Source organism: Eretmochelys imbricata, chromosome 2, assembly GCF_965152235.1.
Source record: "Eretmochelys imbricata isolate rEreImb1 chromosome 2, rEreImb1.hap1, whole genome shotgun sequence".
NCBI classification, from domain to species: domain Eukaryota; kingdom Metazoa; phylum Chordata; order Testudines; family Cheloniidae; genus Eretmochelys; species Eretmochelys imbricata.
In genome coordinates, this window is record NC_135573.1 from 248,107,914 (window position 1) to 248,126,399 (window position 18,486).

General features: G+C 44.7%; 1 protein-coding gene across 5 annotated transcripts in view; it reads right to left on the reverse strand.

Annotated features, from left to right (window-relative positions):
- Positions 1-18,227, reverse strand: part of DYNC2I1 (dynein 2 intermediate chain 1) — a 52,200-nt gene extending 33,973 nt beyond the window's left edge. The window contains exons 1-5 of one of the 5 annotated variants that reach the window (XM_077808350.1): positions 17,999-18,227; positions 5,419-5,472; positions 3,759-4,206; positions 2,922-2,989; positions 1,850-2,182 (exon numbers count right to left, since the gene is read on the reverse strand). In XM_077808350.1, coding sequence (XP_077664476.1) covers positions 1,850-2,182; positions 2,922-2,989; positions 3,759-4,206; positions 5,419-5,472; positions 17,999-18,013 — 918 coding nt within the window. In that variant the 5' untranslated portion in view covers positions 18,014-18,227. Of the gene's footprint in view, positions 1-1,849; positions 2,183-2,921; positions 2,990-3,758; positions 4,207-5,418; positions 5,473-17,998 lie in introns of those variants that run through there. The other 4 variants (XM_077808349.1, XM_077808351.1, XM_077808352.1 and 1 more) reach the window with 4 other exon arrangements.
- Positions 18,228-18,486: the final 259 nt, after the last annotated feature.

An 18,486-nucleotide genomic window follows, 5' to 3' on the forward strand; every position in this document is an offset into this window, starting at 1 on the left:
AGAAATCTTCTGAGAAATAATGTATATGACCTTGTAATAAAGTATTAGCAGCAATATAAGAGGTTGCTGAGAAACAGTTATATTCCATTAACAAATCATGGGTCATCATGTGCTATCCATTTCTATGCTCCATTACTTGTAGGAAGCTCTGCATGAGGCCTCTCAAAGAGAAAGTAATTATGTTAAGCTAAGAAAATAGATAGCTGAAACATCAATTAAAGAAATGCCGAACATGTACAGAGAACTTCTCTTGAAAATGCTGAACATTTGCAAGTGATCCTTAAGGGCAACATCCTGCACTATGCTGTGTTTGTGCACAAAGGGAGGAGAGGGGATTGTGAACAACTTTCATTTGTGCAACCAGCAGGACTGAATTACCTCATAATGCTCAAGAACCTGAGGGGAATCTGGCTGACTTACTCGGGCTATGGGTTAGCACCTATGTTGCTTTCATCAGTACATACTTGATGGAAGCTTACAGTCCTCTTGTTCAGAGCAGCAGCAAAGTACACACTGATGTGCCTCTGGCTCTTCTTGAGGAATCCTGTCCTAACCACTTTAGGATCCCTGGAGCAGAGGCTCTGCTACTCTCTCTGCTTCCCATGCTGCACCTGCCAGGGTGGAATTTATCACTTAATTTCTGTACACAAAGGGCTTGTCTACACTTGCAAATTTACCGAAATAGCTCAAGAGTGTCCACATAAGAGCTTATATATTCTGAAATAGGTATTTCAGCAAATCTCCAAGTCTAGACAAACCCTGAAAAATTTGCTGATAGTCAGTCATCTGACTTATGTCACTAATAAAGACACGGAATTACACGGGGAGCTGGTAGCAATTCCTATATTAAGGTTGCTTACATTCTCCTTTACCAAGGAGTTTTCCAACTTATTTTGAGAAGCTTTCACACCTTCTGTTTGCAGCAGGCCTTTGATATTCGGCAGGAGGAATCCCCTTGTACTACAGAAGTGATTTTTTGACCCATGACATTCCAATCAGATTAAAAATTGCCATTTTCTTTCACTCATGCAGAAAAATGTTGGCAGCATGCCAAAATCACAGAACACTCCAACATTAGGCTTGCATTTCTGTCAAAACAGCAGCAGCATCACATACTACACTGGAAACACCGGAGAGATGTTAGAGCAGTAGTAGTGAAGGGCTGAGGTTGGGGAACTGGGCTGTACTCTCCCCATAACCCTTGGAATCCAGCACTTGGCACCAGTAGCCCAGTTACCCCATTCCCAATTCCAGAGGCACCATTTGGGACAGAAGCTCCCCCAAATCCTGAGCAGACACAGAGAGAAAGAGGGCCTGGGCTCCCCCAACCACTGCCCATGGCACCACAAGACAATCACAGCTCTGGAGGCAACAAAAGTCTCATAACATGTTAATAATAGGTGGGATTTACAAAGAAGCCTAAGGGAGTTTAGGTGCCCAAAAAACAGTGAAATTAAATGGGAGTTGGGTACCTAACTCCTTTGGGCTCTTTTGGAAATCCCAGCCAATTTGTTTTTCTGGACGTCTAACAATCTCCTCTTCAGCATTTTAACAAGAAATTCAGGGTCCCAATGAAGAAACTGCAAGACTGCATTTGTGAAGAAGACAATCAGAATGCATGTGTGTGTATGTACATTTCAGGAAATATCAAAATTTATTGTCCCCTCAGGAAAAGCTTCATTCAATATTTGCCTTCCAAGTCCATATCTCTGGATGTTCACTTCACCAGAAATCAGTATTTGTTTATTATGTTTTAACAAAGCATTTTCAAGACAGACTGGGTGTTAGATGAAATAAGAAGGTATCCGAAAAATGTTAACTACAACTTTTAAGTTTTACAAAAACTAACCTTAAGGTCTCTTTTCTTTCTTTCATTTTCTTCCCTCTGTCTTTTTTCATTATTCTTGCTCAGTTGTCTTTCTCCGTCTTCAATGGAAGATCCTTCTTTAGGTCTCCTTAACACATATTTTTCTTCCCCATCCTTTACAAACAATTCATGGCTTCTTTCTTTTGAAGGTCTCTCTTTTCCTCCCCTAACTGAATGTTCATGTTCTCTTTTATCCCTGTGACTCCTCCCTCTGTCTTTATTCAGTTCTTGATCTCTGTGTGACTTGTGTCTATGTCCACCTTCTTCATCTTTTTTTGTTAAAAACTCGCCAAGACTATTTTTGCTCTCACTTTTCTGGAACAAGGAAAAATAATACAAAAAAAGTTAGAGACTTCTCCAAAGATTTTTAATTAAAATGTTAGAAGTAACAGAATTCTATGATTCTAGAAATCAGGAATGGATACTCATATTAGGTCATCTAGTCCATCTCCTTGCCAGTATAGGATTTCTCCATACAATATATTGTCACGTGTTGTGTCTACTGAAGTTTCTAATGGGGCAATGGGGCTTCCAATACTTCCTCTGGGAGACTATACACCTCATTGTAATGGTATACTCCCCTTTAGAGTATGAACTCTTCAAGCAGAGATGTAGCTCTTTGTTTTTTAACACATAATCTGTGGTAAAGCACCATGTACACTTACAATGCCAAATAAATAAATTAGTAATAAGTACATTAATAAATAATAGGTTAAACATTTTGCAATACATTTGTTTGATGATGCTGTACAAAAATAAATGATAGCTATATGTTTAAACAAGAACAACATATCTCCTTAAAGACTATTAATGGAAATGTTAAAAACAAATAACATTTAAATGTTTTCATGTTGAAAGTTAGATCACATTTCCCTTTTAATAAGATTAAATTACAATTAAAGAACTATGTTCAAATACTGTTTGGTTTTTTGTAACAATTTACATGCAAGCTTGCTATAAATACACTTCTTGGGATTACTCAGGCACTGGAGTTTTATCAAATTTATGCATTACATTTCACCTTATCTTATGCTATTATGAAACATTTCCTTACTTTTCCTTCCTTTACTTTTCTTTCTGTATGTCTTCTCTCTTTCACTTCATCCCTTATGTTTGCTTGCTCTAAAAAAATTATATATATAAAATTACTGACGACATTTTTTTTTATTACACTAAAAACCCCCAGTGTAGTACATGAGACATTACACCGATAGTATGTGGCACGTACTCCACATTTCAGTGACAGGGACCCTGAATCCAGCAATGTTAATGCAAATAGACAGAGTTGCCACCCTTCTCTCAATGGAATATATACACACATTGTATAAAATTCAAACATACCACCTTTTTTGGGGGGGGGGAGGAGTGGGAGAGATTTATTGGTAACAAATAATAAAACAGTATAAACTTGAGCCTAAATTTCCCCCCCAAGATTGGCTGTATCTGGGGTTTTGCCTAAAGAGAAGCCCTTGAGAGAGACTCCATTCCCTCTTGCATGATGGTAGGAACTACGATACCGCCTGCTATCGCTCATCTATAATTACATTGCAATTTCATGCAGAGTTCAGGCATCTGATAGCAGAATTACCCAAAGGAGAAGCTCTGTATTCACACAGGGACTTATAAGTCACCCACTATGTTAGAATTAATTAATCACCAAAAACTACTATACTCAGTAACTCACTGGGAAGGAAAAGAGGCAGCTGAGAACCTGGGAGCTTGAAAATGAAACTGGGTTATTGAGTACGATTTTCAAATGCACACATGGCAGCTAGGCACCCAGTGCCCATTGACATTACGCTCCCTGCAAGGACAGGAGTTTGGTTTCAGTCCATTTCTACCTATAAAGTGAAATACTTCAAAATATGCACAGCAAAGCAAACCAGCCTACCCAATTGATCCTTGCTTTCTCTTCTTCTGCGTTGTTCTTTATCACTTCCTCCATATGCTTTCAGGTTATTCTGTATAAGCATTTGCTTCAGCTCATCCCTCCTATATTTTCTGTCTCTTTCTTTATCACTCTCCTTCTCTTTATCTTTTCTTTTAATGTGTTTTTCCTTCTCTGCATCTTTTCCTTGGTCCTTGTCCTTAAATTTCTCTCTCTCTTGTTCTCTGTGATGATCTTTTCCCCTTTCTCTTTCTTTTAGCTTATCCCTGTCTCTTTCACTAGATTTAAATCTCTCTCGTTCACCTGTCCTTTCTTTTGCCTTTCCTCTGTCCTTGTCTTGATCCTTGTGTATGTATCCTTTGTAATCAACCATGTCATGAGTCTCTATAGCTCTTTGCAGTTTCTTTTCCTTCTGTTTCTTATCTTCAGATTGACTATCTGACTGTGATACCTAAAAAGAGTAAAAATAAACTGATGCACAATTAAAATTCACTAATTTATTTTCATATAGTATTTTTATCCCAAAAATCCATAAGTGATTTATGGAACCCAGTTTCCAGAAATTTGTGAAAATGTCCACGTGTATACATGCCTGGATTGTGCATACAGTTACTACAATTAAGCTTGCAATTGTCATAATAAATTGATATACAAAGGGCAACTCAGATGCATGACTCATCATTTCCATATACTTTAACAGAACTGCTTGCACAACTTGGTGTTCATGTGTACAAATTACACATGTAAATATGCATACTTTTTTGTGCTAGTCTGAAAATTTAGCCCTATATCTTTACGTTGTGATCATGCCTTCTTCGTTTAGAAAATGTATCACACACCACCAATAATAAATAATAATATTATTAAATAATAAATTATAACAACATATATGTGGGCATCATGCAGCCACCTTTATGGCAGAAGATTGGCAGTTAGTTGACAACAGGCATAGAACATACCATATAACGAGAGCTGGGAAAGAAACAATTTGGCCAAGAACTTAGGGAAAACCTAAAGTCCTATTTTTAAAAAATCACGAGGGATGAAATCCTGGTCCCACTGATGCCCATAGCAAAACTCCCATTGATTTCAGTGGGGTCAGGATTTCAGCCTAGACCTTTCATATTTACACAGAGCAGACAAGAACTTCTTTTTAAGTTGCATTCATACAGTAAACTGAATAAAACTTAATATATCTACCTAATAGGGATAAAGGGCTCAGTCACTCCTGCTAACATCAAAACCTTTCAAGTCTAGTACACAGACCACTAAGCCATCCCCACTGCAGAGCTATCATTCACTTCCATTGGTGTAACAGAACTAATCAGTTTTAACACTCTGCACATTCATGAAAAATGAAGATTCAGGCTCTGAACAGAAAAGCAGTTATTATCAATGATCTGGCCCATGTATTGTACATGTGACCTGCAGCATAGTTTCTGTATAACTAAATAAAATATGCATTAACTGTTTCCTGAGTATCAGAAGATTGCCTTTCTTAAACTCGATGTTGAAATTCTCCCACAAATCCAATTAAATCTGAGCTGGGAGGACTGGAGTGTCTTTGCATCCTAAAATATAACATTAGTCACATTAATTTTACTAAAGAAAGCAGTCCAGAAAATGGCTAAATTGATTCTATAAATTTACAGAAGATGTTTACCCTAAGATGTTTCTTAAGTTCATCTGATTTCCAAGTATCTTCTTTGGTTCTTCTCTAGAAAAGGAATGACAAAGACATGCTAAAGATGGAATAATTGAGTTCAGGTGCAGAATAGCCACTTTGCATATTATCAATGGACATTTTTAAACTGAGGAATTAAGCCATTTATAAATATGTATGTACCATTAAATTTTAATTACATCACCATTAACTTGCTTAAGTGTGCCTAGGTATTTCAAAGTAGCTCAAGTCCACTATTTCCACCACCAGAAGGGAAAGTTGATTTTCCACACAGCAGTGGGTCCTTTTTGTTTTATTTCTGAGCACTGGAGTACAACAAAATTAAAGATAAGTTACTGCATACTCCAATTAAACTGACTAAGAAATCTTCTTGTTAAGTAATTATGTTCCATAAGGTGCTGACAATATTCTCCTATCCCTACTACTGCATAAGGTATAATGGGAATTGACGTTATATATGTCAATTGACTGTTATATGAAATACTGGCATTTGGCACTGAAGTGAAAAAGGAGTATAAAGACAATCACAGTATAAATTCAGGCTTCCTCTGGTCTCCTTTCTTAGTAGGATAGCAACATTCCTTTTGTCATAGCTCTCAAAGTTATTTTCCTTAACTGGAAAGCTGCATACAAATTAAATCTCAGTCTGTGGCATCACTTACTACATAGCACTGCAGAATATAAGAAAGTTTATCTTATTAAGCATTTTCTCAACTTAAAATGGGTGCCATTTTCATTTAAAGGGATATATCAGGACAAGTCTGGTTTCAAATTTAGGTTTTGTAAAAGTTATAAACACTAAGTCCAACAGAAATGTTTCCATTTATATATTTTCATAGTCACCTGCACAGAAAAAAATATTATGTACAAACAAGCCTTGAAAGAGTTATTATTTTTAAAAGTGTTTTTCTGCTTCTTTTTTTCTTCCTTTTTTTTTACAGTAGAAATTCACGTCTTACCTAGCCAATATTTTTCCTAGAGTACTTTATGAACTGGTGACCTGCAGGATGATATCACATGTACCAAGGAAGTTAAACCTGGTTAACTGAGAGGGGAAGTGATTTTTAAGACTTAGGTTTTTGTTTTCTTTAGTTCTATCAACTAATTTTAACAAAAAGATGATTTTGTTATAATTCAACACACCGAGCCCTTAAACAATATGCCTAGAAAGATCCCAATCTACTTTGGATCCTCCAAGGAGGCTGCTAGGAAAAACAGGGACAACATGAATTGAAATTCCTAACATTTCTAAAGTTAAAAAAGGCAGAAAAAATTCAAAGAAAATAACTATAACTTTCAGAAAGAAAAGGAGTACTTGTGGCACCTTAGAAACTAACCAATTTATTTGAGCATAAGCTTTCGTAAGCTACAGCTCACTTCATCGGATGCATACTGTGGAAACTGCAGAAGACATTATATACACAGAAACCATGAAACAATACCTCCTCCCACCCCACTCTCCTGCTGGTAATAGCTTATCTAAAGTGATCACTCTCCTTACACTGTGTACGATAATCAAGTTGGGCCATTTCCAGCACAAATCCAGGTTTTCTCACCCTCCGCCCCCACAAACTCACTCTCCTGCTGGTGAGAAAACCTGGATTTGTGCTGGAAATGGCCCAACTTGATTATCATACACATTGTAAGGAGAGTGATCACTTTAGATAAGCTATTACCAGCAGGAGAGTGGGGTGGGAGGAGGTATTGTTTCATGGTCTCTGTGTATATAATGTCTTCTGCAGTTTCCACAGTATGCATCCGATGAAGTGAGCTGTAGCTCACAAAAGCTTATGCTCAAATAAATTGGTTAGTCTCTAAGGTGCCACAAGTACTCCTTTTCTTTTTGCGAATACAGACTAACATGGCTGTTACTCTGAAACCTATAACTTTCAGGCAAGAGAGAGATCGATCAAATGTCTACACTGGAGCGGGACAGTATAATTTCCAGCTCAAGTAAACATACTCATGTTAGCTGTGATCAAATATGTTAAAAACAGAAGTGAAGCCATGGCGGTGTAAGCAGCAGGACAGTCTAGCTGCCCGAGTACCTACCCAGAGTATCAGATGGGACTGCACTTTGCTGGCTAAGAACATAAGAATGGCCACACTGGGTCAGACCAAAGGTCCATCAAGCCCAGTATCCTGTCCTCTGACAGTGGTCAATGGCAGGTGCCCCAAAGGGAATGAACAGACAAATGATCTATGCCCTGTCACCCAATCCCAGGTTCTGGCAAACAGAGGCTAGGGACACCATTCCTGCCCATCCTGGCTAATAGCCATTGATGGACCTAACTTCCACGAATCTATCTAGCTCCCTTTTGAACCCCATTATAGTATTGGCCTTCACAACACCCTCTGGCAAGGAGGTCTGTCTTGCTGCTCATGCACCACAGCTATACTATTATTAGTACACTAGCTCAATTAGAGCTAGTACAGGTATGTCTATTTGAACTGGAAATTACACTTTCAGCATAGATATACCCGTGACCCTAGGAGTCCCTTAATGCCACCTGGCAGAGGGCTCACTATACTGTAACTCATATCAGGCCTGACACACTGACAGTTTTGAGTTTCCTGAGCAGAACGTAACAATGCCCAAAAAGAAACAAGACAATTTTTTTTCCCCCATTTGCAGATTGCAGGGTCTGGGTGTGGGAGACTCAGCAGGGGGGTCTGGGTGCTGGGGGGGACTGGGGTTTAGTGGGATGGGGGTCTGGGTGCAGCTGGTTGGGGCTCATTGGGGTTTTGGCCTGGGTGAAGGTGGGGCTCATCGGGGGGGATCTGGGTGGGGCAAGCTCAGCGGGGGGTCTGGGTGTGCGGGGCCTCTGAATGCAAGGGGTGAGGCTTAGCAGGGAGGGGATCGGGTGTGGGGGGCTTGGTGTGGTTTCTGGGTTTAGGGGGGTGAGGGTCAGCGGGGGGTGACTGGGTATGGGGAGGTCCAGACGCACAGAGGTTGGGCGGATGGGGGAGCAGCTACTTGTACAGTGACCCCACCCCCAACGGCTGAGGAGCAATGGGGGCAGGAAGCAGTGGGGGGCGTGCGGAACCTCCTGCAGACAGGGGAGATTTCTGGGGGTGGGCCTGACCCGCCCTGGCTGCTCCTTGCATGGGACGAGCAAGTCTCGTCCTCCCCTGCCCTCAGCCCAGCCAGGACTAGCAGGTGAGCCTGGCGCAGGGTAGAAGCCACTGGCTGGGGCATCCCCAGCCCCCCCCCCAGTGATTTACCTCTCTGCAGGAGTGCAAGTATGGCGGTACCCATAGAGATTTCTAGCTGGTACAGGGTACCGGAAAGACGTGGGGCTGCCGGACAGCCCCACTCCAGCAGCTCCGCTCCCTCTCCCCACCCACACGGAGCTGCGTAGCCCTGCTGGAGGACACGGCTGAGAGGGTGGGGCTGCACTCTGGTCCTTTTCCTCTGCCACAGTGGGGAAAGGAGCAGAACCTGGCTAGGGCATTCATTCTTGCACAGCGAAGAGGCCAGTGAAGAAGCTTGGCAACATGTGACCTCCAGAAGAAGAAGGGGGAATGTCTGGGTTCCAGCAACGCGGACACAAGTAACTAACCGCTTTCATGTTCTCTCCGCAGGTACCTTTGCGGAGAGTGGACCAGATGATATGTCTGGGAGGAGAAAGCAGAAGGAGACTCCGCTGGTTGGAAGGCATGAGATGCACTGTCCTGAGATGGGGGGTTCCACGACCACCACTCCCAAGAGAAGGAGGCGGGTGGTGGTGGTCGGGGACTCTCTCCTGCGGGACTGAGTCATCTATCTGCCGCCCTGACCGGGAAAACTGAGAAGTCTGCTGCTTGCCAGGGGCTAAGATTCGCGAGGTGACGGAGAGACTGCCGAGACTCATCAAGCCCTCGGATCACTACCCCTTCCTGCTTCTCCACGTGGGCACCAATGATACTGCCAAGAATGACCTTGAGCAGATCACTGCGGACTATGTGGCTCTGGGAAGAAGGATAAAGGAGTTTGAGGCGCAAGTGGTGTTCTCGTCCATCCTCCCCGTGGAAGAAAAAGGCCTGGGTAGGGACCGTCGACTCGTGGAAGTCAACGAATGGCTACGCAGGTGGTGTCGGAGAGAAGGCTTTGGATTCTTTGACCATGGGATGGTGTTCCATGAAGGAGGAGTGCTGGGCAGAGACGGGCTCCATCTTGCGAAGAGAGGGAAGAGCATCTTTGCGAGCAGGCTGGCTAACCTAGTGAGGAGGGCTTTAAACTAGGTTCACCAGGGGAAGGAGACCAAAGCCCTGAGGTAAGTGGGAAAGCGGGATACCGGGAGGAAGCACAGGCAGGAACATCTGTGAGGGGAGGGCTCCTGCCTCATACTGAGAATGAGGGGCGATCAGCAGGTTATCTCAAGTGCTTATATACGAATGCACAAAGCCTTGGAAACAAGCAGGGAGAACTGGAGGTCCTGGTGATGTCAAGGAATTATGACGTGATTGGAATAACAGAGACTTGGTGGGATAACTCACATGACTGGAGTACTGTCATGGATGGTTATAAACTGTTCAGGAAGGACAGGCAGGGCAGAAAAGGTGGGGGAGTAGCACTGTATGTAAGGGAGCAGTATGACTGCTCAGAGCTCCGGTACGAAACTGCAGAAAAACCTGAGAGTCTCTGGATTAAGTTTAGAAGTGTGAGCAACAAGAGTGATGTAGTGGTGGGAGTCTGCTATAGACCACCGGACCAGGGGGATGAGGTGGATGAGGCTTTCTTCTGGCAACTCGCAGAAGCTACTAGATCGCATGCCCTGGTTCTCATGGGTGACTTTAATTTTCCTGATATCTGCTGGGAGAGCAATACAGCGGTGCATACACAATCCAGGAAGTTTTTGGAAAGCGTAGGGGACAATTTCCTGGTGCAAGTGCTAGACGAGCCAACTGGGGGGGAGCTTTTCTTGACCTGCTGCTCACAAACAGGGAAGAATTAGTGGGGGAAGCAAAAGTGGACGGGAATCTGGGAGGCAGTGACCATGAGTTGGTTGAGTTCAGGATCCCGACACAGGGAAGAAAGGTAAGCAGCAGGATATGGACCCTGGACTTCAGGAAAGCAGACTTCGACTCCCTCAGGGAACGGATGGCTAGGATCCCCTGGGGGACTAACATGAAGGGGAAAGGAGTCCAGGAGAGCTGGCTGTATTTCAAGGAATCCCTGTTGAGGTTACAGGGACAAACCATCCCGATGAGTCGAAAGAATAGTAAATATGGCAGGCGACCAGCTTGGCTTAACGGTGAAATCCTAGCGGATCTTAAACATAAAAAAGAAGCTCACAAGAAGTGGCAGGTTGGACATATGACCAGGGAAGAGAATAAAAATATTGCTCGGGCATGTAGGAATGAAATCAGGAGGGCCAAATCGCACCTGGAGCTGCAGCTAGCAAGAGATGTCAAGAGTAACAAGAAGAGTTTCTTCAGCTATGTTGGCAACAAGAAGAAAGCCAAGGAAAGTGTGGGCCCCTTACTGAATGAGGGAGGCAACCTAGTGACAGAGGATGTGGAAAAAGCTAATGTGCTCAATGCTTTTTTTGCCTCTTCACGAACAAGGACAGCTCCCAGACTGCTGCGCTGGGCATCACAACATGGGGAGTAGATAGCCAGCCCTCTGTGGAGAAAGAGGTGGTTAGGGACTATTAGGAAAGCTGGATGTGCACAAGTCCATGGGGCCGGACGAGTTGCATCCGAGAGTGCTAAAGGAATTGGCGGCTATGATTGCAGAACCATTGGCCATTATCTTTGAAAACTCGTGGCGAACGGGGGAAGTCCCGGATGACTGGAAAAAGGCTAATGTAGTGCCAATCTTTAAAAAAGGGAAGGAGGAGGATCCTGGGAACTACAGGCCAGTCAGCCTCACCTCAGTCCCCGGAAAAATAATGGAGCAGGTCCTCAAGGAATCAATCCTGAAGCACTTACATGAGAGGAAAGTGATCAGGAACAGTCAGCATGGATTCACCAAGGGAAGGTCATGCCTGACTAATCTAATCGCCTTCTATGAAGAGGTTACTGGTTCTGTGGATGAAGGGAAAGCAATGGATGTATTGTTTCTTGACTTTAGCAAAGCTTTTGACATCCTCTCTGACGGTATTCTTGTCAGCAAGTTAAGGAAGTATGGGCTGGATGAATGCACCATAAGGTGGGTAGAAAGTTGGCTAGATTGTCGGGCTCAACGGGTATTGATCAATGGCTCCATGTCTAGTTGGCAGCCGGTGTCAAGTGGAGTGCCCCAGGGGTCGGTCCTGGGGCCGGTTTTGTTTAATATCTTCATAAATGATCTGGAGGATGGTGTGGATTGCACTCTCAGCAAATTTGCGGATGATACTAAACTGGGAGGAGTGGTAGATACACTGGAGGGCAGGGATAGGATACAGAGGGACCTAGACAAATTGGAGGATTGGGCCAAAAGAAATTTGATGAGGTTCAATAAGGATAAGTGCAGGGTCCTGCACTTAGGACGGAAGAATCCAATGCACCGCTACAGACTAGGGACCGAATGGCTAGGCAGCAGTTCTGCAGAAAAGGACCTAGGGGTGACAGTGGACGAGAAGCTGGATATGAGTCAGATATGTTGCCAAGAAGGCCAATGGCATTTTGGGATGTATAAGTAGGGGCACAGCGAGCAGATCGAGGGACGTGATCGTTCCCCTCTATTCGACGTTGGTGAGACATCATCTGGAGTACTGTGTCCAGTTTTGGGCCCCACACTACAAGAAGGATGTGGATAAATTGGAGAGAGTCCAGCAAAGGGCAACAAAAATGATTAGGGGTCTGGAACACATGACTTATGAGGAGAGGCTGAGGGAACTGGGATTGTTTAGTCTGCAGAAGAGAAGAATGAGGAGGGATTTGATAGCTGCTTTCAACTACCTGAGAGGTGGTTCCAGAGAGGATGGTTCTAGACTATTCTCAGTGGTAGAGGAGGACAGGACAAAAAGTAATAGTCTCAAATTGCAGTGGGGGAGGTTTAGGTTGGATATTAGGAAAAACTTTTTCACTAGGTGTAGCCAGACAGCCAGCCCCCCCTCTCAGACCAGCATTGCTGGGAACACAAGGGAGCCAAAACAACAGGGCACTTAACATCAATTCCAGCACAGCCTTTGAAGCTGTGAGAAGCACAGGTGTGCTGCTACAATGTGCCTCTGGGAACATATACAACGATTAGGCTCACAGCAGACAGAGAAGCTGTGACAGACATGGCTCTTAGCCCCTACTAAATAGCGTGATGCACACACCCCAACATCCTAGGTGGGAAAATATTTACCCTAATAAAAGGAATGTCCAGTAGTCGAAACTTATTGTTTCTCTCCCTTGCAAGTGTAAACTACTCTTGCGAGAGCTGGCGTCACCCAGACAGACCAGCCCCAATTTGGCATAAGAAAGGAGAAAGAGAATAAAGGAATACAGAGGTATAAGTATGGGACCTACAGCACCATGATTTTTGAGTGCTTTTCACTATCTATCTGCTGGTCAGATAAGTGACAGCCTCCCAAGGCTTCTGCAGCTAAGAGGGTCCCTAAGCCTTGTCCCTTATTCGTCTTTCCGCGGAATTGAGTGATCGATCCTGGCTTGGCACCGCTGGAATCGAGATGCAAGGAGGGTAAGAAGCACCCACACCTGATCTCCTATCTTTAGTGTGCACATATTTTGAAATAGAGCTCTATACTTTGTTTTCTTTCTTTGGGATTGTGGCTTCAGTTTTGTAACTTGTTTGTGTGTGTAACATCTCTACATTTAAATAAGTAGGCACTAGCAATTTTGTAACCACATGATTAGAATCTAGTTTAATAAATTTTGGTAACCATTTGTGCATAAGCCTGACTTGTTTCTCTGGTTTACTGTAAAGCAGCCAACACAATTAAAGAACCTCAGCCGTTTTGGCTATAAAGCCTGGCCATTAGGTGAGAGTACTAAGAGCCTAGCGTTGAGTTGTGCCGCCTCCACGGGGCAAACTCTTGGGGCGCCTGTCAGTCAATCCTGACTGCCCACTGCGAAGGAGCTCTGAGCTCTAGCAGTTAAAGTCATGGGTGCGGAGAGGCTCTTAGTGCTGCCATTGGGGCACCTGTCAGTCAGTGTTGACTGCCCACTGCGAAGGAGCTCTGAGCTCTAGCAGTTAAAGTCACGGGTGTTTAGGATCTTGGGGCATCCGTCAGCCTAGCCCGGGTTGCCCGCCGCGAAGGGACAGTGCGTCCTAGCAGTTAAAGTCACGGATGGTATAAACGGGCATAGCTGGCACCTCACCAAACATCCTTGGCCATCGGCTAACACTAGGAGGGTGGTGAAACACTGGAATGCGTTACCTAAGGAGGTGGCAGAATCTCCTTCCTTAGAAGTTTTTAAGGTCAGGCTTGACAAAGCCCTGGCTGGGATGATTTAATTGGGGATTGGTCCTGCTTTGAGCAGGGGATTGGACTAGATGACCTCCTGAGGTCCCTTCCAACCCTGATATTCTATGATTCTTAACAGCACAATACCTATGCTAACAAACTTAAACAAAGGCTTTGTTTTATGTTGTTTTATGTTGGTCAGGATCAAATCAAAGGCACAGGAGTTGGTGGTTAGTGTCCTCCACCCACAAACGATGCTATGAAGAAGCTGATTGAAATCTGTATGGGCACAGAACTAAGGGACCTAAGTGACCTGGTTGACTGGATAAATGAAAGATGCACTTTTGGGCAGCAGCTCTTGCAGTTTTGCAGGCTGAGCAGCCTCTGTCCCTCCATATCTGGCTACATGCCATTGGGTTTTATTGTTTTCTATTCTGCATCTGTCACCTCTGCTGCTATTGTTTCCAGAAGTGACCTTCATGTTCTGGAAAAATGTCTGATGACGAACCTGGCATTACAAGACAACTCTAATACCAAACAATAAAACAGGAAAAAGATGTAGGTCTTTGTCTAGAATAATATACAAGGGAGTTCAATCTAATTATGCAACAAGAAAACTCAGCTAATCAGTAGTGAATACAGGACTGAAACACTGGCGGAATTATTATTGTATATAAGCCACTGTCTAGGAACAGGTTTCAGAGTAACAGCCGTGTTAGTCTGTATTCGCAAAAAGAAAAGGAGTACTTGTGACACCTTAGAGACTAACCAATTTATTTGAGCATGAGCTTTCGTGAGCTACAGCTCACTTCATCGGATGCATACTGTGGAAACTGCAGAAGATATTATATACACAGAGACCATGAAACAATACCTCCTCCCACCCCACTCTCCTGCTGGTAATAGCTTATCTAAAGTGATCATCAAGTTGGGCCATTTCCAGCACAAATCCAGGTTTTCTCACCCTCCACCCCCCCACACACAAACTCACTCTCCTGCTGGTAAATAGTTTGTGTGTGTGGTTTTTGGAGGGGGGTGGGGGGGTGAGAAAACCTGGATTTGTGCTGGAAATGGCCCACCTTGATTATCATACACATTTTAAAGAGAGTGGTCACTTTGGATGGGCTATTACCTGCAGGAGAGTGAGTTTGGGGGGGGGGGGGGCGGGGCGGAGGGTGAGAAAACCTGGATTTGTGCTGGAAATGGCCCAACTTGATGATCACTTTAGATAAGCTATTACCAGCAGGAGAGCGGGGTGGGAGGAGGTATTGTTTCATGGTCTCTGTGTATATAATGTCTTCTGCAGTTTCCACAGTATGCATCCGATGAAGTGAGCTGTAGCTCACGAAAGCCCATGCTCAAATAAATTGGTTAGTCTCTAAGGTGCCACAAGTACTCCTTTTCTTTTTGTCTAGGAACAGTGCACTATATCTGGCTGAAAGAGAGAACTCAAAGATCAAGGAAGATTCTTTCCTCTTTACATTTCCTCTCCTTTTCCCCATTCATATCTTCCTTCCCTCTCTGCTCCTTCCCTTTTCTGTATCCTTGTGTGTGGTAGATTTTATGGTTTTATATTTTGTGTGTACTGTATCTTTCAATTTCTAGGAATTTTTCACATCTGCAAAGCTTGTTGCCTGTTTTGTTCCCAGAGTTGCTCAGTGCTCATAAACCAAGAGACATACACAGACTTTGTTCTCTCATGAAGATTTTCTTTTTGTTGTTTTCCTTTGTCAAAAATAAAACCCATTTGAGGTTGAAAAAAATGTATGCTTTATTCTTTGTATATGGAAGCATTATATCCCCTTTTATAGTGGAAATAGAATGAGATTTGAAAAAGATCCAACAGATGAAAAATCAGTTGCATTTTACAGCTGGCCTCAGTGTGTTTAAGCATTAAACTGAATGTGTGCCAGTATACCCTCACTGACTAGGCTCAAAGGTGCAGTCACACCTGAACAGCTAAAAATTAACCTTGCCCTTTTAGGCTGAACAGAGTCATGTCACTCTATCTCTGCTGTTACATAACAGGTTACAAAACCCCAGTGGGGCATGGTGCTGGCACATAGGGTCTCAGGTACGTGCTGTGATTTTTCAGAATCTCTTTTGGGAATAGTCATGTATGTGAAATAGCTGGTTCATATGATTATGCTATTTCTATCTGAAGTTACAAATATTAGCTATGTTTACATGGTTGTTCCTGTGGTAACACCCACAAGGTATTTAGCCAGCACATGAAGGGACAAGTCAAGTTGAATGGCCCATTAAGGAACCCTTATCTCACAATGGACCCTGGAAAACACCTGTCTACACTTAATGGACTTTTCCTATGAATATTCTAACTAGAATATGGGTGGGGGTGTTCACAGTGAGAACAGATGTCCCTTCACTTGGCAGAAGGCAGGGGCCCCGGGCTGGGTGGGGAGGAGTCACATGGAGGGTCACGTGCAGTGGTCACATGCCCCCACTTGTGTCCCTCCCATGCATGCAGTACCTGCAAGAAATAATTTCTACTTGCACCAATGCTTCTCCACCAACTTTGCTGGGCGCCTGAAACGACATGCCCATGCTGCTGGGGAGGGAGTGCATGACTGCTCTTGCAGCTTCCCTTTGCTTCCCCATCAGAAAATCATTCTTCTGCAAGGAAGCAAAGAAATCCTTAGGGGACATGACTTCTACATGTGCACAGTAGTACAGACTTTCCCCAGGAGTAACAGGATTGTCAAGCCTAGCCATTACATATGCTATTTAAAGCAACCTGTCTATAGTTAAACTAACTGAAAGACCTAGATTCACAAAGTATGATAGTACAGATTAAGGCAAAATGACTTGACACTTTTGGCACCATATAATATGTAGCAGTGGGAGCTTGTTATAGCAGATGCCAATAAGCATTTCCACTCTGGTTCTTTATTAAATAACACAATTCCAAATTTTACAATAGCATAGACCTAATGAAAAGTCTCCTACGGAAATATAAACAGTAAACAGTAGTTGTGAAATAGAAAATATTAACTATAATATACTACATCTACAAAGACAGAAAAAGGTTACAACATTTTAATAAATCGCAATATTTTTCCCCAATAAATTTTATACTGTATGTGGTCTCAGTCTTCTACTAAAGGGGCACCAACTTAAGAATCATGTTTTTCCCCATAATTAAGTTGGGATAGGTGACCACTGGTGTGCAGCAACTGCTCACATGATGTGTGAAATAGTGCTAACGAGCTACTTCACCATGAATGGCCCACCTTGATTATCATACACATTGTGAAGAGAGTGGTCACTTTGGATGGGCTATTACCAGCAGGAGAGTGAGTTTGTGTGAGTGGGGGGGCGGAGGGTGAGAAAACCTGGATTTGTGCTGGAAATGGCCCAACTTGATGATCACTTTAGATAAGCTATTACCAGCAGGACAGTGGGGTGGGAGGAGGTATTGTTTCATATTCTCTGTGTGTATATAAAGTCTGCTGCAGTTTCCACGGTATGCATCCGATGAAGTGAGCTGTAGCTCACGAAAGCTCATGCTCAAATAAATTGGTTAGTCTCTAAGGTGCCACAAGTACTCCTTTTCTTTTTGCGAATACAGACTAACACGGCTGTTACTCTGAAACTTGAAATATGTGTTAACTACTTATGCTAACCAATATGGTCCACCGTGTAAGCTGTGCTACTCTGAGGGCTTATCTACACTTAAAATGCTGCAGCGGCACAGCAGCAAGGCTGTGGCACTTCAGTGTAGGGGGCACAGCAGCATGGAGTACGGGGGGGGGGGGACAGGTCACAGCAGTGGGGGATGGGCCGTGGGGAGACAGGTCACAGCAGGGGGGGGATGGGTTGAGGGGGGCAGGGTCACAACGGGGGGGCACTAAGAGGGGATGGGCCGTGGGAGGATGGGTCACAGTAGTGAGGGTACTCGGGGGACATGAGTCACAGCAGTACGGCGCATTCAGAGGGGACGGGTGCGGGGGGGGAACGAATCCGTGGGGGCTACTGCGGAGGGTGGGCCGTAGGGGTGATGAGGCACAGCAGTGGGGGGTGCTCGGGGGGTAAAGCAAAGCATGACAGTAAGCGGGGGGACAGGCCAACGGTCACGGCAGCAGAGGAACCCTCCGTAGGCCACGTAGGTAGGCGGCGGCGCGCCTCCGGCGCACACGCTAACGCCCAGTCGGCGCTATGGATACGCCGCGGGGTGCAACCAGCCTTCCCCCACCTCCGACCCGCCCCCGCCTCACCTTCTCGGGCTCCATGGCGGAACGGCAACGGGCTGCACCGAGGGCTCTCCAGGTCCCTGCCGCTGTTTCCCGACCCCGGGCGGAAGGCGGGGCCGAAGAAACCAAGGCAACTGCGTGGAGTTCTGCCTAGCAACAGGCAGGCAGCGAAGGGCAGGCGGCCGATCGGCCGATCCCAGCCCCAGCCAGAGGGAGGTGGCGGCGGGCGAGGTGTGGCAGACTGGAGACCACGGGCGCCTGTGGGGCGTGGGGACCCAAGCTTCTCCCCGGCGGCCGAGGGGCAGCGGGCCGGGGAGACCGTGGCGGGTTCCGTGCCCCCGCGCGTGTCCAGCATTCTGCCCGTTACTGCCCGCGGGCGCTTTTACGGCGACTCGAACGGGGGGTTGTTCCCTGTCTCGGGAGAGCCGCTGAACGCTGAGGGCGCTGAGATTGTCCCTTACTCAAAATGGCCGCCGTCCCCTGTAACTGTGGAGGGGCTGAAGCTGGCGTGG